The 20,758-nt window shown below is 52.8% G+C and overlaps 1 protein-coding gene across 15 annotated transcripts in view; it reads right to left on the reverse strand.

Annotated features, from left to right (window-relative positions):
* Positions 1–3,188: 3,188 nt before the first annotated feature.
* Positions 3,189–20,758, reverse strand: part of Prdm16 (PR/SET domain 16) — a 324,217-nt gene continuing 306,647 nt past the window's right edge. For 4 of the 15 annotated variants that reach the window (XM_087659972.1, XM_087659971.1, XM_087659970.1 and 1 more), the window contains exons 13-16: positions 14,688–14,848; positions 14,255–14,429; positions 10,239–10,472; positions 3,544–8,042 (exon numbers count right to left, since the gene is read on the reverse strand). In XM_087659972.1, the coding sequence (XP_087516098.1) occupies positions 8,030–8,042; positions 10,239–10,472; positions 14,255–14,429; positions 14,688–14,848 (583 nt within the window). In that variant the 3' untranslated portion in view covers positions 3,544–8,029. 15 annotated transcript variants of the gene reach the window in all.

Here is a 20,758-nt window from a genome sequence, read left to right on the forward strand (position 1 = left end):
GTGGAAAACTTTTGCTGCATGAGAAATATGGTTTAGGGCTCCCTAAAATAGCTTCCCTGCAAATGGCCAGCAGTTCCTTGGCCCAGAGGGGAGCCGAAGGGGAATGAAAAGCCCCTCTCTTCCCAGAAAACAGATTCTTCTTTGACACATTTTTTTCCCTCCTCTTAATACCCCATTCCCCCTTTCCAAAATGGGGCCTTTTTCCTCAGTCTTTTATGTGGGGACTGGGCTGTGAGAAGACAAAGTCCACTTGTCAGCAATCTTCTGTCAGCTCCTGTTCCCGTTCCCTCTGGGGTTCTCCCAACAATACAGCCATTATCGGCCCCTCTCAGATTCCATTGAGTTTTCCTCTCTCCAGGGCTAATGAGGAACGAGGCTGCCAGGTTGGACAAAATGGGGCAGTTTTCACTCCGCTGGAGCCCCAGTGTGGTGAGCTCTGGGAAGCACCATTATGGGGGATCTGTGGGTCACTGCCATGCCATTTGGGAGAAGCACTTTTGGGAGTGTGGCCTTCAGTTAGCTCTGAGATTCACAGTGAACGGAAATGTACTTCCCGAGAGAGTTTCAAGCCATCCTGGGCAGGCTCCAAAGCTGACCATCCAAGCTTAAGATCTCACTGGCAGTTCGTCAATCATGGTGGGGAGGAAACAACCTGAGGCAGTTAGTGCCACCCATGCACACTGCCCTCCACTTGATGGTGTTAAGAAAATGTAAGGGATCGGCATCCCAGATTTGGGTAGAGGATCTTACGCCAAGATCAACTTCCATTTCTTTTCTGGCAGCCCCGAGGAACTGCTGATTAGGGAACCTCAGAGCCTTGCTCTGATGTTTATCAGAGCCTGTCCTGGTCCCAGGGAGAGATTTTGGAAATCCTGGAAGTCCCAGAATCACTGTTTAGGGACGGTTCAAAGGGCAAATCATTTACTACTCCACCCACCCACCATCCACCCATCCATCCACCCATCCATCCACCCATCCATCCACCCATCCATCCACCCATCCATCCACCCACCCACCATCCACCCATCCATCCACCCATCCATCCACCCATCCATCCACCCATCCATCCACCCATCCATCCATCCACCCATCCATCCACCCATCCATCCATCCATCCATCCATCCATCCATCCATCCATCCACCCAACCACCCATCCATCCACCCACCCATCCATCCACCCATCCATCCATCCATCCATCCATCCATCCATCCATCCATCCATCCATCCACCCAACCACCCATCCATCCACCCATCCATCCATCCATCCATCCATCCATCCATCCATCCACCCATCCATCCACCCATCCATCCACCCATCCACCCATCCATCCATCCATCCATCCACCCATCCATCCACCCATCCATCCACCCATCCATCCACCCATCCATCCATCCATCCACCCATCCATGCATCCATCCATCCATCCATCCATCCATGCATGCATGCATGCATCCATCCATCCATCCATGCATCCATCCATCCATGCATGCATCCATCCATCTATCCACCTACCCATCCACCCATCTACCCACCCACCACTCATCCATCTATCCATCCATCCATCCACCTACCCACCCACCTGTCCACTCCTCCACTGCCCTGTCCATTCCATCCCTGCATCCACCATTCACTCCTCCACCCAATCATTCACTGGTGCTGGATGTATCCAGGCTGCCGTAGGCACCAAGAGCTGCAAGGAAGAGCAGAGGATGCTGTGAGTCCAGAGTTCCTCTGTGTCTGGGGCCCAATCACGTGCAAGTACTTCTATGCTGTTGATTAGAGTCTAGATACCTGTCTTGTGTCCAACAGTGTATTGGTGTAACACCTGGGGAAGGGTGGTGACTTTGTGAGTTGGGGTGGGAGGTGTGAGGCCCATGTGCCCCATCACTGAAGTCTGACAGAAGAGGAAAAGCCAAAGGCAAGGCCAGTGGCTGGAGCGAATGCTGAGGCAACTGAACATACAAGGTAGGGAAAAGGACACAGAAGGCAAAGGGTGGTGGGAGGTCAAAGGGCAGCTCTAGGCGTCATGTGTGTTCAAGGTCAGTTTCATTAGCCCGGGACACTCGAAACAAGGTCTTTTTAGTAAGCAACATTATGTGTGCATGTGTATGAGTGTGTGCATGCCGTGGCATACGTGTGGAGGTTAGAGGAAAACTTGAGGTAGTCAATTCTCTCCTGCTATCCTGAGGATTCCCAGGGATCAAACTCAGGCTGTTAGGCTTCGTGGCAAGCACCTTTGCCTCTGAGCTTTCTCAGCAGCCCTAAACAAGTTCTCTTAAGAGGTCACCCTGGGTGGCTGCTGGAAGGCAGGCCTGCAACCTTGGTTCTGCATCAAAAGCATTTACTGCTTGGCACTACTGCCCCAAACCAGCCAGGCCTGCTTTGGAAGAAAAGAAAAAGAGAATGGGTAACTCACCTGGGGCAAGGAGAAAGTGGAAAGGAGGGCCAAGAGACAGGGGGGAAACCAGAGACCCTGACCAAAGGTGGATGGTGGCAGGTGTGACTGTTCACCAGAGATGTGAGCTGGCCCTGCCTGACGAGGTGCAGAGAAGGGGCAGGAGCAGGAGGAGCAGGAGGTGGAGGAGCAGGAGGAGCAGGAGCAGGATCTGGAGGAGCAGCAGGAGCAGGAGCAGGAGCAGGAGCAGGAGCAGGAGCAGGAGCAGGAGCAGGAGCAGGAGCAGGAGCAGGAGCGGGAGGAGCAGCAGGAGCAGGACCTAGAGCAGAGCAGAGCCTGCCCTGTGCGACTTGACTTGGGACAGCTGCGCTCAGACCTTTGGCATTTAACCTTTTCAGGTTCCTTCATCCTAAGGCTTCTCCACCAGAGCAGAATCATGTTGAGGTTCAGAAAGTGGAGGAGGCAGACTACAGAGGGTTATCCCTGATCCTCCAAAAGAGATGCGTTCTGGGTGAGGCCAAAGAGGCCCCTGGGGAAGGCTGAGGCTGCTCGCCTGCCTCCCTAGGGTCTTTGCTCAACCGATTCGTCTGCTGGGGCAGCTCCAGGCCTAGCTGGGTGCGATACGAACCGAGTGAGCACTGGCAGGGCGTGTGCCCCGGTTGGAAGGATGGCTCTGCGTAGTGCCCGGACCCACGGAGTCTAAGCTTTCTGAGCGGGGAGGTGTCACACCCCTCCTATCCTCCTCCAGAGGCCAGGGCTCCCCTTAATGAAGCTTGCAGGCACCGAGAACTTAGAAAAACACACAGATTTATTGCATATCAATCTCGTGTATAAATTCATTGTAGCATCGGAAAGATTACATTTGGTATCCAGTCAGACCTATTCTACAGCATTGACCTCAAAGCCAGGCCCTCCTGGCTTTCGCCTTACAGAAATCTCTACACAAGTACATCTCTCTTTGCCGTAAGCCTCAGAATGAGATCTGCCAAAAAAAAAAAAAATCACTTTTGACTATTCTCAAGTCGTGTCTCCTCGATTCACGATTCTCCCACGGCGATTTCCGTAGTCACCAGGAACTGCGGTCCATTTTTTTTTTTAATTTTTTTTTTTTTTTAATTTTTGTGGGCGTTTTTGGGACTCCTGGCCCTGACTTAGACCTAATCACATAGTCAGTAAGTGCATCTACGGGATTTTCTCCTCATCATAAGAATTCCACAAACAGACACAGTAATGACCGCTAAACACGAGCCATGCACAGCTTATCAACACAACAGCAATTTACAAAGGAAGGGGGCGGGGCAAACGCCGGCCCCCTCCTCCATGGTTTTTTTAATTTTTTTTTTTAACATCATATGGAGAGCAGACATTTACATTTGATTCCTTTCTCAACACTATATAGTTCTAGAAGGGGGGGAAGAAAAAAAAAACGACAACGAAAACAGAAACAGAAACAAACTGAATGGGATCTGAATGTAACAATGGCAACACGCATACAGGTCGGAGATTCTCGCGGGTGTCAGGGATATATATATTTATTTATTTATATTTATATACTATAGGTTCAAAGTACACATACACAGCACACATGCACACCCACACACACACACACACACACACACACACACACTACACACAACCCCACACGCACAGGTTTTTAAGTTATGTATCCTGACACCAGGGCCCCGCTTCCCCAACACTGAATAGAGTAGCTACGTTGCGGGAGACACTGAGGAAACCCCCAGCTTCTCCCAGTTGCAAGGGAATCGATTGATCGCACACCTAGAGATTCAAGCTGCCTCCCTTCGGCTCAACCTTTTCCCTCCTAGAAGTGGCGGTGTGAATTGGTGACAGACAATGGCTGGAATGGTGGGGGGGGGGAAGTGAACTTGTCTGGGTAAGAGTTCAAGAATGTCTTGTCACAGTATCGCTCAGGGCTAGGGACAGTCTTCATGGCTTTTGATACCCGGCTGATCTCCACGGACAGGAGTGTCCCAGTGTCCACCGGCAGGAGCGAGCGCTGTCTGTTCCAGGCCTCCCCACCCTCCCATCCCGGCAACAGCATGGGAGGCCTTCTCTTCCCTACCTCGAATGGCACAGTGAACAGCTCAGTAGATCTCAGTCACTTGGGCAGGGACAGGGGACCGTGATCCAGTGCTTTGAGCTTCTCGTCTAAAACACGTGATATGTATTTGAGCAAGTGCTTCCTTCACAAACACTCTCTGGGGAAGCGGATGAAGCAGAGGAAGCCACGAGCTCTGAGTCTGGACTCTGGGAGGCAGAGGGGTTAGGTCAGTCTGGGTTTGGGTAGATCACCTGTTCTCCTGGCCTTGGGAAGTAGGACCCCACAGGCTGGGCAGGCTGGGCCCATGTTGTGCTCGCCGGTTACTGAGACTTACACCCTGGGTTTGCACAGAGGTCTTAGTCATGCAGGATCTGCCTTCCTGCAGGACAGGGAAGCCCCGTATTTCCTACCTGACCATCCTAGGTATGGCAGCAATGACGGGGCCAAAGTGTGGCCTTGCCTGGGGCTGGAGGGAATGCAAGCTAGGAGGCCTCCTTATGAACTTCTATTTGGGGAGGCAAGTGCAAACAACGGAAAACATCACTGCAAGCAATCATGGCTGCACATCTGTCCTGCCCTTCTACACTGTGTGGCAACAGACAAGACAGCCCTGTTAGGGTTTGGTTCTCCGGTGGCCGAGACCTTTGAACTCACACCTGGTCCAGCTCCCTGACCCTGAGAGGCTCTCCTGTACCTGATGCTTGCTTGAGCCAGTTGGGCACGGTAAGACTGCAGAGAGGCCGGGCGGGCAGAACTCACTGGTTGAGGGCAATGTAGAGCAGATGCAGAATGTCGGGAACTCAGTGCAGAAAATCAAGTGCTGTCTTTGTCGGGGGTGGTGAGCAAGGACAGAGTCCGTCAAACTCCAAGTGCTGGGCCCAAGGGGATGTCTGTCCAGGAGAAACTGAGGTTGGGGGTGCATGGGGGTTGGAGGGGGGACCAAGCATTTGACTCAGCACAGCTGGGACTCTTGGGTCAGAGGTCGACAGAGGTTGGGAGTGACAGAGGATGAGAAGGGAGCCCAAAAAGGTCCACAGGGGTCCCCCATTCAGACAGACTCCCTGTCCTGGAGAAAGTCACATCGCGGAAAAATAAAAAAGCACACACCTCGCTCTTTCTGAGAAGAAAGCTTGTAATTTGGGGTTTACAAAAGTGGGGTATGTAATATCTGAGGTTGAACTCATACAGGGATCCCACCTAGCTCCCATCTAGAGGAAACTGGAAGTTTTAAGCTGAGGTCCAGCCCGCCATGGAGAGGATGTCGTGAGTCCCGTTGAGGAGCGTGAGCAGTTAGGCCTGCAAATCCTCACCACAGGACCATGGTAAGTCCCTCTGCAGAGTGTCCCCGCCGCCTCAGGCATGTGCTTCTGAGGACTATTCTGTGTTATGTCCCTGCGATTCACTGCAACCTGCAGGGGGTGTCTTCAGGGATATCTCTGTCACGGATCTCAGCATAGCCTGGACCACTCAGCATCAGCAAAGAGGACTGTCTTGGTGCGAGAACAGCCACAGCAAGTGTAAAACATCTGCGCTTGGAGGTTTGAGTTTCTCCCAGAGGGGATCGCAGGCCCACGGCACCGACACGCGTACACCATGTTTGCTGACGCGGATACAATCTCTCATAGTTTTTTAAATGACAACCCGGGTTGTTTCCGGTCCCTCTTATCTTGGTGGGATACTCCTTGCCTTTTGTTTTTTTTTTTTTTGTTTTGTTTTGTTTTTTTTTTGTTTTGTTTTTCTCCTTCCGAACAACAAAATAAATAGAACACTTGTCTTAAAATGTAACTGAGACTCAAATTTAACAAAAATCATATGATTGTCTGGTAAGTGGGCGGCGGTGACCGCGGGACTCCTGGAGGGAGGGACACAGGGGTATTTGGCACATTAACAACCGCCCCACTCCCTGGGCACCGATCACACAGCACACGACCTTATCACACGGTTTTGGTCCTTCACCACATACTTATATTAACATCATTTCTTCAGGAAAAGTTGTCCAATGCCAAAAAATACTGTTAAGGAAGAAATAAAATAAGGAAAGAAATGAATTAGAAAAAAATTACAAGCTATATACAGATTAAGGGAAATTCCATCAGGGAAAGAAATTATTTGAAGTTGGCCCCTATGGGATAATTTAAAGCCCATCCGAGCAGAGAAGTAGACACGTCCCGACTGTCCCAAGGGAGTGAGGCATCCGGTCCTGGTGTCTGTACTGTCTCTGTCCTTTGCTGTGGCAGGGTCCCCTGGATCTTCCTCCTGTTCCTGACCTCACCTCGCCAGGAACCCACACAGAGAGCAGAAATGGCGGCTACGCGGCTGATCTGGAGTCTTAGGCACAGGTAGTACTTGGTGTCCTGGAGTGGAGGAGCAGGCTTCCCACACTTGGTGGCCATGGGGAGGGCATCCTGCCAGGGTTGGGGAGGGTTGAAGGCTGGAGGCCTGGATATGGCCTTCAGAAGAGCAGCAGTCAAGACCAGGCTAGGGCTGCTGAAAGGGGAAGACCCTTAGGTGTCCGGCATGGAAGACCTGAGCCACTAGCTCCCGACTTCCCCATACAATTGGGGTGTCTTGGGTGGAACCCGTGGATTCCTCTGCAGACCATACAGGGCAAGGCAACCTCTCTGTTCCGGCCTCTGCAAACCTTCAGCCAGGCACCATGTCCAAGGATTCTTGTGTAGTCAGCGTCCTGTTCAGCCGAGTGGCTTCCATGCCCCTATCCCGTGTCGGGCGCACCAGAATCACCTTGGCTTGTACAAACAGGTCAGAGATAAGAAAGAAATTCTCCATTATCTACATTATAAAGGGCACACCTGAGCCGCGCTGGATGCCCCTGCAGGTGTGGGTTTGCCAATAAGCCAACATTCCAAAGCAATGCAAAATTACTTTTAAAAAAACATTTTGCAAGTCATTTTTCTGATTTTTTTTAAAAAATACTGTCTTTTTTTTTAAAACCCACATGCTTTTAAATAGACTCTATAGTCAATTAAGATTACCAAAAGGGTTAATCATGTGATTCTTGTTATAAAAATCATTCACGAGGTCTCTCTCCATAGCACTTGCCCACTTCTTTCCCATCTTTTCATTCATACCAGGCGGCGGCCCGGAGGTGGCCAACTGGCTCCTGCCCGGATGGAGACCCCCCACCCTCGCCCATGAGTTTTCTGATCCACAGCTCCTGCAAGCAGCTCCTGGGTGGCCGTGCGCCGTGCCCACTGCAGATCATGTCCTTGAGGCCAGGTCTGAGAGGTGTTGAAAGTCAGCGGCTACTCGAGGGACCTTCGGGTTCTGAGTTTCATTGGAGAAGCTGGGCTTGAGCCATGGCGGCTGGGGTTGGAAGCAGAGTTGAGGCAGAAGGTGTCGGGGGTGGGGGGCTGCTCCCTGGCCCCTTCTCTGTCTCCCACAGCTGGTACCCTGGCTTTGGACTCTGGCCCTGGGGCCTCCAGGTCCTCAGAGGTGGTTGATGGGGTTAAAGGCTCCGGACTCCGACGAGGGTCCCGTGATGTTCAACCAAGCATCCAGTGAGCTCTGGGAGGGGGCGTGAAGAGGAGTGTCTTCAGAGAGGGACAGCATCATTGCGTATGCCTGGGGGCAGGAGGAAGGACAGCACACACAGGACAGATGAGGGGCATCCCAGATAGGTAGGCCTGAGCCTTGGCTCACCAGTTGTCCCCAGCCTGTCCAGCCCCCAATCCCCATCCAACCCTGCCCCACCGTCCTGTCTAGTGAAACAGAAACAAAGGTGCTAGAGAGGCCTAGATTCCTATGGCTTGGGAGAAGGACATAGGAGGACATGCGAGCAGAGGGGACCTCTCCTGCCCAGAGTGACACCAGAACTCACAGTAGTCCCTCTGTGCCCATGGAGATCTCTTGACCTCTTGGGGTGCTCCCCTGCAACTGTGTCTCCGTCCCCCCTCCACCCTTGGCTTCTATGTCTGCTATGGGAGACTGTCTTTGTCTAGTGGGCAGGAGGCCTGGGGGGCCTCTGGATGAGTGTGGCCAGCTACTCTTTGGAGCAGAGTGGGTAGTGTCTCTGAGCTGTTGTGATCATAGGGTGATTTGCTGTGTTTGCTGGCCTCAGACAACCATGGGGGCATCCTTCTGCTTCAAGCCCGGGGCAGGAGGTGCCAGGGCTGAGGGCTGTGTGGAGCATGGCACATGAATTACAGGTGGGCACTGGGGATGCCCAATTTGGATCCCCTACACCTTGGAGCAAACACTGGACAGAATTAGTTAGAGACGAAGACAGACACGCAGACGAGTTGGGGTGAAAAAAAATCTCGGGGTGGTGCCGAGAAGGCTGGAACGAGAGCCAGGCCCCTTTAGATGTCCCAACAATGGGGTCTAGAGTCCTGCAGCCACTGTCCCCAAGATGCGAACATGCAAAGTGCCTGGGGCAAGCCTGCACCCTCGAGGACCTGTGTTAGTTACATCTTAGAAGCTGGGGCCACCTGACAGAGACTGTCCCCGAAACAGCAGGGTGGTCACCCATCCTGGCTCGGACCAGAGATGAGGAGACCTAGCATCTGGTGGAATGGAACCTGATCCAGATGTTCCCACTGGGGATGGGAAGACTGGGAGAGCGGCCCCCGCTCTGGATGTAAGAGCTAGCTCCTGTTTATCTGTCTTCAAAGCCCCACCTGCTCTACCAGGCTGCCGGGGGCTCGAAGCTATTGGCCTGTCTCTTTGGACAATGAAGCAGGCATGGGGGCTGTGGATTTGAATGCCTGTCAACCACGGGATAGCTAGAGCCAGGGCATTCGGGTATCCTGTGGTGGGGGGGGTGGCACCGGGGGCTGCCTGCTGCCTACGTGGGAATGGGAGGAGGGGTCAGGGCTCTGCTGGGTACCTACCTGGTTCTTAGCCTGCCTGTACAGGGTTTGTTTTAAGACCTCAGAATCTAAGGTGGAATTAAGCACATCTTTAACTTCAAATGCTTCCTCAGCTGCTCTGCGGAGGTCCAGCCCCTTCCCAAAGGTCGGCGTCGGCTCCAAAGCTAACAGGCCGCCTCCTCGCTCCTCAACACACCTGCGCCAAGGACCAGGGAAAGGGGCCTGGGGTCAGCTCTTTGGCCACTGGTGGCATCTCTCTGGCGATTCATGGCCGGTCCCCGTGACTGCATGCATGCCACGGGTCTCCATGAGCCACATGCAACAAGGAGACAGACACATGGACAACACGGACACCCAGAGAGGAAGCCACACAGATGTAGGAGAGTGGACAGGCAGAGATCGGGAAGGAGGAGTGCGTGCACACATTATCACGGGCAGCAGGCAATCCGGTCTTAGGGATAAAGGGTTCAGAAGGAGGCTTTTAATTTTTCTGAGGCTGAAAGTAACTGGTAAACAGTTAGGACATAGAGAAGTAGCTCAGGCCTGCCCAACTTCTAAAATCATGGGTGCTGGGCCCTGCTGCCCTAGGTGGATGTAGACAGCCGCGCAGCAGAGCCAGACTCCCAAGTCAGGGTCAGCAGAGTACACCCTTCCTCTCCTTTTCCCCACTCCAAGCTTCTAGACACTCTACAGGGAGCAGAGACACAGGGCCGTGAACTCTGGCTAGCATCACCCTAGGCCTAGCGCCAAAGCATTGTGGTAGTAGCACCTGCTGGGCAGAGATGAGACCAGGTTGGGGGACACGGATCCCGAATTGTCACCTTGTATTCAGGTCCTCTCACCCAGCCCATCCCCTCGCACCCGGCCACGCCCACCTTTGGGCACCACCCCCTGGCACCCGGCCACACCCACCTTCGAGCACCACCCCCTGGCACCCGGCTACGCCCACCTTCGGGTATGGTCAAAGTCCATGGTCAGGTTGGGTGGTTCCTCATCCTCTTCATCTTCATAGACTCCTTGGGGCTCAGGTGTGGGGGACACTGTGTCCTCCTGTGATTTCCCGGCTAAACTGTCATCATCCTCTTCCTCCAGCTCCTCCTCCTCCTCCTCCTCTACGTCCTCCTGCTTTGCACTGGCGGAGCCTGGACACGGTGGGTTGCCGTCCAGGTCTTGGACCTCAGGCCTATAATGACAGGCGAAGAAATTGGCCGTGTTCAGGGCCTTCCTTCTTACCAAAGGTGGCTTTCCCTGTTTGCCTTCCTGGCCCTTCAAAAAGAACTGGTGTCTGTGGTGACTAAAAGAGGTGGTTACAGGTCCAAAGGCAACCATCTGCTCAGTCCTCGAGGAGTAAGAGTTATGGAGAAAAGCCGGGAAATCCAGAAGAGACAGAGGCATCCTGAGGGAGAGACGGGGTTCAGGGGAGGGTCCCTGAGGAGTAGTCTGGGAAGGCGAGGTGCCCTTAGGACACTGGTGTGAGAAAGTGTCCAGAGCCCATCCTGCTCAGGACTCTGCGTTACCCATCTATGCTTGCATCTCCCAGCCAACTGCAAGGATCTAAGGTTGCAGAGCCTGGGGAGTGAGGGCTGGGCTTAGGCTGCTGCTGCTAACAGGATGCACTGCCAGGATGGGCCAGAGAATGTGGGTCGGGGCTTGAAGCCCAGGCTCTAACTCAACAGCCCCTAGGGTCTCTGCAGCCTCAGCAGATCTTTGACACTCTCTTACTGTCTTTGAGTCTCTTAGTCCTTGGTCCTTTGTCTGTGTGTCTGTCATTCTGTCTGTCTGTCATTCTGTCTGTCTTTCTCTCTTCCCCTCTCCTTTTCCTCCTTCCCCTCTCCCACCCCCCCCCTCTCTCTCTCTCTCACACACACACACACACACACACACACAGAGTGTCTGAGTGTAGTCACATGCATCTATATTGAGGCCCTTCATGGTTGCACAACAAACGGACATGACGCTAACTGAGCTATGTTCTCAAGCCTCTGGGTGAGATTATTTAAAAAAAATTGTTTATCCTTTTGTATGTTTGTATGTGGATGTGTGGATGCCCACGGATGCCCAAAGAGGGTGTTGGATCAGCTGGAGCTGTAGTTACAGGTGATTGTGAGCTGCCTGGTGTGGGTCTGGGGAAGCAAATCCCAGTCCTCTGCAAGATCAGCTGGAGTCCTACCCATCTAGGCCCTGGGAAAGACTTCTGTGCACTGACTCCTTACTAACAGGAGTAAGCAAGCCAAATCTATTCCCTTCAAGGAACACCACCGATTTGGTTCCAGTCAATGACCATAACCTGTGTGCCAGGAACTGTGGCTATCTTGACAGGTCCACTCCAGCAATGGACGCAGCCAAAGACGACCAATTCTTAGATCCCATGTCTAGAGCCCCCAACTCTTCCTGGCCTTCATTTCTACTCAGCTTTAGGGGCCTGACTAGGCAGTGCTTGTGGTCTTGAGGAAGAGAGGGGTCTGGTCATTTTCACCGAAGGTGGCATCTTCGTGGACTGACTTGCACAGTGGTGTTAAGGCTGTGGTTGTGTAGGCGGGACTGAGCTGGGGAGATTCTGTTGCAGCTGCAGGCTGACTCCACCCGTGACACTATCTCCCACCATGCCTCCAGGACAGGTGGAATCTTGACAGGTTTTGAGGCTCCCTAAGCCCCAGGCTTCTAGTCACCCGTGTTGGGGGCCAGCCAAGACTATGCTGAGTTCATTTCCTGGAACAGAAGGCTCTGGGATAGGTGGGGCCTGGATCCTGCCACCGTGCGGTGGCAGTGGGAGAGAATTCAGTCCCCACAGTTGCAAGGACAGGAAGAGAAGGCATGGGCAGGGAGCCCAGCCTGGCCCTGGGTGTCACACTCACCAAGGTAGCTGGTATGGTAAAGCTATACCTGCCGGCTGGTCTTGGGAGGGGCTGGAGGAGCCCTGCTGTTTGTAAGCAGAGACAAGGCTCTTTTCTTGCATGCTTACTCTGTGGTATGTGCTGTCCAGCAGAGACCCTGACAGGCTGGTTGGTGTCAGCAAGTAGGAGGGCAGCTTCTCTCTTGGAGATGGGAAAGCTGCCTTGGATGGGAGCTATGCTAGCATGCTGACTGATGGTGGTTTGCAGTCCCAGAATCAGAGATAAGATCTGGTGTCTCCCACAGTCCTTGGTCAACATGTGGGTTCCACTATATCTCCGTGTGTGTGTGTGTGTGTGTGTGTGTGTGTGTGTGTGTGTGTGTGTATGTGTGTGTGTGTATGTGTGTGTATGTGTGTGTGTGTATGTGTGTGTGTGTGCGTCTGTCTGTGTGTCTGTGTGTGTGTTGCATGTAGAAGCATCTCCACCGTCCAGTAGGGCTTTGCTATAAATCTATCACCTCAAGGGAGACCCTTGTCCCAGGTCACCATCTGAGGGATGGGGTTAGATTTTACATGTGGCCCTTGGGGACACAGTTCAGCGCATGAACAATCCTTTGGGATGGCCTGGCAGCCACTGGGTTCTCACTGATCACTAAAGGGAGGACTCAACAGAGAAAGACCTAGAGAATGTAGGTGCCAGCCCCAGCTGAGTCTGCTACCCTCTGCACCAGACTGCCAAGTAGGGGCAACCTCATATACACTCACTCTTACAACAGTGGTGACATGGGGAACCTCTCTTTAGTTCCTCGGCTCTCAGGACAAAGCTGGTGGGACCTGGGAGACATCGACGCTAGCAAAACAGGCTGGGTTTGAGAGGGGTTGGCCCTCTCTTGGTCCGCCCGCATTATCATCAGTGTTGAATGCAAGGGAGGAGATACGGGGAGCTCTGTCAGAGCACCCATGATGTGGTTAGGGTTGCGAGGATGGGGCACAGCTTCTCCTCTTCCTTCCACAAGTGTCTCCTGTTCTGCTGGGCACATGGAGGGTCCTCTGGCCTGCCACTGTGACTCAGAGTATTGGGGTCTGTGGAAGCTACACTTTGAGCTTGCCTTCAGCAATGGGGATCTGTCCTCTAGCTCTCTGAGGGATCAGGGAAGGCCTGCTGGGAAGGTACCTTCTCACACACAGCTTCCTCTGAAGGGGAGGGCATCAAGCTGCTGGACAAGTAGGTGGCTCTCAAGACATGGCATCTTGAGGGACAGGGTCTGGTTCCTTTCAGAGCACTGTGCCTAAAGCCAGGATGTGTATGCCTGGGCACTTGGTGGGCTGTAGCCTGGGCCCTGATGTGCAATCATACACCCCCCCGCCCCGAGAGACCACAGACTTGTGAGCAGCAATAGAGTTCAAGATGTCATCACTGATGGTGTGGACTGGTCTGGTCTTCACAGTTTCCCCAAAGCGCCAGAGACACCAGAGGTGCAGCTAACAGGTGCCTGAGGGAACACATCTCTAGAGAACCCTCCTTCACTTCCTCAAAGTAGACGGGAGCAAGCTGCCCTGGTGGCACAGACATGTGGCCCACAGTGGCTCATGCAATAATGGCTGGGTCCTGGCTCTAGGACCTGGGCCAGTTTTGAGGCAGCAAGTCATGCCACTTCTATGAGCCTCTGGTTCTTCTCTACAAAACTGGAGACCCTTCTTTGGGTTTCGTAGGGTTTAGAGAACTTCTCTATCTCAGCAACTTCTCTGATCGGTTTCATTTCCTGGGATATGGGAGTGTCCTTGCAGAAGGGAGAGTCCCCACGTAAAGGACACACTGACGCTTGGATGTGAGGTGTCAGAGAACACCTCTGTAGCCTGGTTGAATTCTCCTCCCACCGTCTCTATGTCTCTCTCTCCCTCTCTGTCTCTGTCTGTCTGTCTCCCTCTCCCTCTCTCTTAGTGGAAAAACTGTTGCAGGTGTGCACATGGAGAGGTTAGCGGGGAGGACTCTACTTATTTCTAGCAATAGAGCCTGGGACCTCCTCCATATGGGACCTAATGCCACCCGGGGGGGAGGGGGACATGCATCTTGGGCAAGACCATTGGAGCAGCTGAGTCTAGATCTGCCGGGGCTGGCTTATTTTCCTTACCGTTTGTCCATTCGAGTGGACGCCTGGTTCATCTCGCTGTTGGCGATGAAGTTTCGGATCTCGGAGAAGTAGGAATCTTCCTTCTCATCTAAAAGTGCATGGTTGTCCGACTCGGAGGTGGGGGAGGAGGCACTGGTGCCTAGGTGGTTCGTGAGCACCCCGGAGTGCTGGCTCACTGTGGATGGGCTGAGTGTCAGGGGCATCCTTGCGGGGCATCTAGCCCTCACTCAGTTCCAATGTGAACTAGGGGTGATCTCAGGAACTGTTTCTTAGAGAGTTATCTGAAGGGCATATTGCCCTTCCTAGCCAGGTCTCTTCCCTTGCCCCTCCTCCGCCACGCCCCTCCTCGTCCCTCCCCGCCACGCTCCTCACCCGCCATGTCCCCATCACGCCCCTCGTCTGCCTAGTCCCACACCCCACCAACCTGGTGCACCTTCGTGTTCGTGCTTCTTCAGGTGCCGGTCTAGGTTGGTCTGCTGCCCGAAGCAGCGGTTGCACAAATGGCACTTGAACGGCTTCTCTTTGTTGTGGATGTTCCTCACGTGCCGCTGGAGGTTGGAGGAGATGCTGAATGACCGGTCACAGTACTTGCACCTGGAAAACAGGTGCGCCTTGCCTCAGAGGAGAGGAGATCAAGTGCGGTGAGAGATAGCCTGGCCTCTGTCGCCACTGCATCTGTGTCCACTGTGCAGCCCCTGAGGCCACCTGACTACCCAGCTGGAGAGTTCAGACGTGCCCTAGGATTTCTGCCCCTAAACTATCCCTGAGCATTCTAGTGGAGGGCGGAAGATGCTGAGATACGGTACGAGATGACATTCCTTATTCAGCCTCAAGAGGGCAGCCTTGAGCCACCGAAAGGTGCAGAAAGCTGTTCTGGCTGGTTACCCTGAGATGGGAAAGCAGCCTTCTTCTGACTGAAGACCCTGGGCCAGTCCCATTTCACTTGGGGGCCTAATGCTCTTAGTAACCCTGAAGGTCAGGTGAGGGATTTTGGGTCTGTGGTCTTGATGCTGAGGCCCGCTAGTAGCTATATTGAATCCTTCAAGCTACTACCGGCTCCTGTGTGCTCAGAGTATTGCATACCACGCTCCCACTAGGTTGACCAAACAAGCACTTGGGAAACCATTTTACCAGAGAGCATGGCGCCACCGTTAGAAGCTGTGGGCAGTGAGAGATGTCTGCTGTGTGACTGTCCTCCAGGTGTGACCTCGGTGGCCCTAACATCAGAGAACAGAGGCCTGCTCTCCCTCAGTTTATAACAGAGCCCACGATAAAGAAACCAAGACCGAAGCAAAGAACAGAGAGTGATTTAAGAAAGGACCTTCCAGGCTCCGCAGCACACGTGGGATGCCCGGAAAAAGCAGCACACGGTGCATTGTGGGAGTCTGAGCTGCAGTGCATTGTGGGAATCTGAGCTGCAGGGTGGCTGACAGGGCTTCCCTGAGGGCCAATACAAACAGGCAGACCCTGCAGCAAGGATTCTGACTCCGTGGTGTTTTTTTCTCCCCCCCCCCCTGCATATGTGTGCATACATGCAGTATATGTGTACAAGTGTATGTGTGTGCTCAGGTATTTGAGCACATATATGTAAAAACGGCCATCAGAATGCCTTTGGGTGCTTATCTGGATCTCGGAGGCACACAGCACTCGAAAACCCTGTTTGTGTGACTGTATACTTTCATAATTGGGAAATGAGTCCTACTGGGTGACAACATAATACATAAGATTTCCAGCGCCAGTGCCGTGAGACAGGCTGCCTTCCTCTCTGGAGCCAGAGCCTGTGATGTTGGCCTCAGTGAGGGCAAAGATGGGGGGCTTTTTTTTCACCCACATGGATGTGCGATCGTTCTAAATACAGCAGCCTTGCATTCCTATGGGCCCTACCCTACTGCAATGTGGGGCTGGTGGCAGGCTGTAGAGTAGCACCCTGGTCACGAGCCTTTGTCACGTGGTTGCGGACGTGCCTGAGGACACCAGGGGCGCAGCCAGGAGGGGCTGTGTCAAAGCAGCTTTTACAGCATTGTGCTATCCAGTACAGGAGGAGCCAAGCTCTAGACAGACACTAGAGGTCTGTGTGGGCCCCTCCCCGGAGTATCTGACTGTGTTTCTGTCCCTGTTGAGTTCAGAACCCTCAGGGCTGCAGTTGACTTTGCCCTTGGACTCTCAGAGCCTGCGAGTCCTCTGGTCCCTGGAAGCCCCATAAAACCGAGGAAGTTTAAGACCCTAGATAGAGAAAGGGATGCTGCTCTGAGAGAGGTCCTTCCTCCTGCCCAGGCTGTTCCTTCAGGTGCGGCTACCACATGTGTGACCTTCCAACCCTGAGCTCTTGTGTCGCCCTTTACGGTTCCCTTCTTCAGTCAGTTCCCGCAGCCTCCAGCCTTGTCTGAGGCCAGGCTCTCCCAGCTCCTTTTATATTAACCGCCTCACCAGATTTTTTTTTTTTTTTTTTTTTTTCCCGGAGCTGGGGACCGAACCCAGGGCCTTGCGCTTCCTAGGCAAGTGCTCTACCACTGAGCTAAATCCCCAACCCCATCACCAGATTTTTTAATCACAGGTCTGGGCCGCTCTACTGTATCTCAGGGAGTCCTGAGTAGCCTCGAGGGCACATTGGGTGTCCTTGGACACAGCCTTTCTTCCCACAGCCTGGGAAGCAAAGCAGCCTGACTCACATGATCGTCTGCAGAATATGCCTGGGTGCCTGACTGTTGGTTCTCATAGCCTGAACAGTAACAGGCTTCAGTCCTGCTCGCTCCGGAGCCCCCTGTGGATGGGACGTTTTCGGAAGGAATTTCACCTCTCACCTGCTTTCCCCACACACTCTAAAACATAGTGACACCTTGACAGGGCCAGGCCCAGCTCTTCCTGCTTTTTTTGGGGGGTGGGATGATTGCTCAGGAAAAGAAAATTTGATTTGAGGCTAAGCTGCCCATAAGACTAGGAGTTCACTCAACAGCAGGAGTCCCCTGCAGATGCCACAGGTCACTCGGGCAGCCCTGGTCTGGTCTGCCTGTCCATGTTCATATAGTTAGTTCTTTCTTTTTTGGTTCCTTAGGAAATGCAGAGACCCTCGGACAGCCCCCCCCCCCCCCCCCCGCCCCGTCCCGCTCTCTAGGCAGCAGCTCTGGCACAGACTCCTAAGCATGGGAATGTTGGGACGGGGAGGGAGGTTGGAGAGGCAGAGGCTTGTGCAGAGCTCTGCTTGCTGGGTGCTGAGTTTAGCCTCTCCTTGTTCTAATCTAAATAAATGGCCCAGGCAGAGACATCCACTTGAAATTTAGGGGAGCAGAGAGCCCCAGGGCTGTGAGGGAGCAGAGTTTGCCCAGCAGCAGGGTTCTGCACTGTGAATAAGCTGACTGGCAGCTAGGGAAATTTACAGTTGCACCGCATAAAGCAACACACCATTGTGCTCACAGAGAGGAGAGGGCACGGGCAGCCCAGCAGGACCTTGCTGCGACCATGCCTATGGCAGTTCCAGAGAAGCCAGGGATGCACAGGGCAGGAGAGGATGAAACCAGGCCTCTCAGCCCCTGGGATGAGACACAGGAGGGCTACCGTCAACCACCACTGCCACGTCATTTAAAAAGCAAGGAAAGAAGAGAGCTAAACAATGTTCTAAGAAGGGCTGGGGAGACTGCTCAGCGGTTAAGAGCACTGACTGCTCCTCCAGAGGTCCTGAGTTCAATTCCCAGCAACCACATGGTGGTTCACAGCCATCTGTAATGGGATCTGCTGCCCTCTTCTGGTGTGTCTGAAGACAGCTACAGTATATTCATAGGAGATACATAAAATCTTTTAGAACAACAACACAAACCAACCAGAGCTCTCAGGGACTAAATCACTATCCAAAGACTACACATGGACAGACCCATGGCTCCAGCTGCATATGTAGCAGAGGATGGCCTTGTTGGGCACCAAAGGAAGGAGAAGCCCTTGGTCCTGCCAAGGCTGCACCCCCCAGTGTAGGGGAATGTCAGGGTGGGGAGGCATGAAGGGGGGTGGTTGGAGAGGGGGAACACCCTTATAGAAGAAAGGGGGAGGGGATAGTATAGGGGGCTTATGGACGGGAAACTGGGAAAGGGAATAACATTTGAAATGTAAATAAAAATATCCAATAAAAAATAAATTAAAAAAGAAAAATGTTCTAAGAATAAAAACAAGCGAGGAGTCTTGCAGGAGCCACCTGTAGCCTCCACTGGACACCACATTGGCTTTCTTAATACAGGACGCAGAACGGGTGCTGGGGAGGAGACTGAAGGTGCACATTCACAAAGCGGAAATCACGGGTCTGATCAGGAGCTCCAGGTTGGTCCCGGAAGGCTGGCATCTGAGTATGATGCAGGCTGTGCCCGGCAGCTAGGAGAGCCTCTACATCAAAGTTGTACCCCCAGTAGACCCCCTTTATTCTCAATTCTTAATTTTTCCATTTAAAAATTTTAATTAAAAATTTATGTGTGTGTAGGTGTGCATGCACATGTGCATGTGTGCCTGTGTGTGTGTGCCTGTGTGTGTGCCTGTGTGTGCATGTGTGTGTGCGTGTGTGTGTGCATACCTGTGTATGTGTGTGTGTGTGCCTGTGCGTGTGCATGTGTGTGCTTCTGTGTGTGTGTGTGCATGTGTGCATACTTGTGTATGTGCTGGTGTGTGCATGCTACTATATAGGCATAGGTGTGCACATTTGTGTGGAGTCCAGAGGTTGACACCGAGTGTGGTTCATTACTGCTTTTCTGTTCTTTGTTTTTGAGGGCCTCTCATTGGGCCTAGAGCACAATGATTTGGCTAGACTGACGAGTCAGAAAGTTCCAGGGCTCCTCCTGTCCTGGCCCACCTGGCACTGGAATACAGGGACGTACAGCCTTGCTCAGCTTGTATGTGGGTCCTGGGGATGTGACCGCAGGTCTCATGTTTGCAAAATGGTCTTCCCCAGTCGCAGCTGGTCAGGTCTTCCTACCTCTGCAATCTGAGTTCTGTAAAACTCACATGCTGGAGTTTTTAGGACGTAAGAGTGGTTTTAGGTATGTTTTCTCCAACTCCAGGCAAAGACGTCAAAGCCAAGAGAAGTGCTAAGGACTGTTCCCTGTCTAGAACGTGTAGGAAAAGCAGAGGCCACCCCGTGTCAGGACACAGGGACGTGCGGGAAACTGAGAAACTTATAGTGGCTTCCTGATAACGCAAGGTAACCCCTCCTCATTTGCCTTTTGGAGAGTCCCAGCCTCTGCAGGGTACATATACCCACATGTGTACACACACATGTACACACAGTGACCATGCACACGTGTACGGACACTAAAGTGGGCATCATACCTAGGTAGGAGCCAAGCATTCTTACTGGGCCCTGTGCAGTGGATTGCTAGGTTGGGCTATACGTTCTCCAGTTCCCACTTAAACTCCTTCCAGTTATCAAAGAAAGACCAAGCAAAGTCCCTGACAGTATCAAGAGGCACGCTGCACGCTTTAAACCCCTTGGCGAAGGCCTGCCTCCAGCCAGATAAAGCCAGGATTTGCAACACAAACTTGCAAAGCAATTATTGTTACCAAAGTCGAAACTCTCAGATTGGAGGGAGCGAAAGAAATCAATGATAATTAAATTCTTCTATAAACACGGCCCCTACCCTCTGGGGGCTCTTAGTGCTACACGCTGTCCAGGAGTCGGCTCTCATTACAGAAAAAACACAGGGCTTGTTTCTGGGCGAGGACCAGACCAAATAAATCTTTCTGTTGCTTGCCTTTGTTAAGTTGTAAGTCACTATTTTCAGAGAGCAGACAAGGGGGGCTGCATGTCAGGGAGGGCTGGGGAGCCTGGGACACAGAACTAGAAAGAACGGTCGTTTACTGGCACAGATGTGAGCCGGTGGTCACCGGGGATGCTCTGTGTACCCGAGTGGGGCTTGGGGATCACACCATGTACACACCCACATGGGATCCCTGCCACAGGGAGGGGCACACGGATGAGTCCTGTCACCACGTGGTTACATCCCGGTGGCATAAGCTATGCGTGGGCACAGTATAGGAGTCTAATGTCACTGGCCTAAAAGCAAGCCAGTCTTTTTCTTTCCCAAAGCCCCAGCCAGCCAGACACACCCCAGAATGTGTTGCTAAACTGGTCCTGGCAGAGAAGTGGCCATTTCCCTGTTTGTCTCAGGGTGACAATTGCCCAAGTTCTGTTTTAAAAGGCCTACTCCCTGATGGGGAGCTAGGAGCAAGAAAAGGCGTCCTCCTCAGATCTTTTCTGGTGCAAAAACAAAGGCTCAAGGACAAAGAGGACAGGGGCCCTGGGGCCAGAAGAGTGGGTAGGAGTGGCTATCGGTTCCAACCCTTGAAGAATCTCAGGACATGTTTAAGGTGTAGCTCCTAGGGTTTTTTTTTTTTTTGTTTTTTTTGTTTTTTTTTGTTTTTTTTGACGCAGGGATAGTAAGATCCCCTGGGAGGCTGCTCCATGTCTTTCAATGACATATCCCAAGAGACCGTGTAGGTGACCCTTTAACAACAAATGCATAGTCTCCCACT

This window comes from Rattus norvegicus, chromosome 5 (assembly GCF_021556685.1).
Source record: "Rattus norvegicus strain SHRSP/BbbUtx chromosome 5, alternate assembly SHRSP_T2T, whole genome shotgun sequence".
Classification (NCBI taxonomy): domain Eukaryota; kingdom Metazoa; phylum Chordata; class Mammalia; order Rodentia; family Muridae; genus Rattus; species Rattus norvegicus.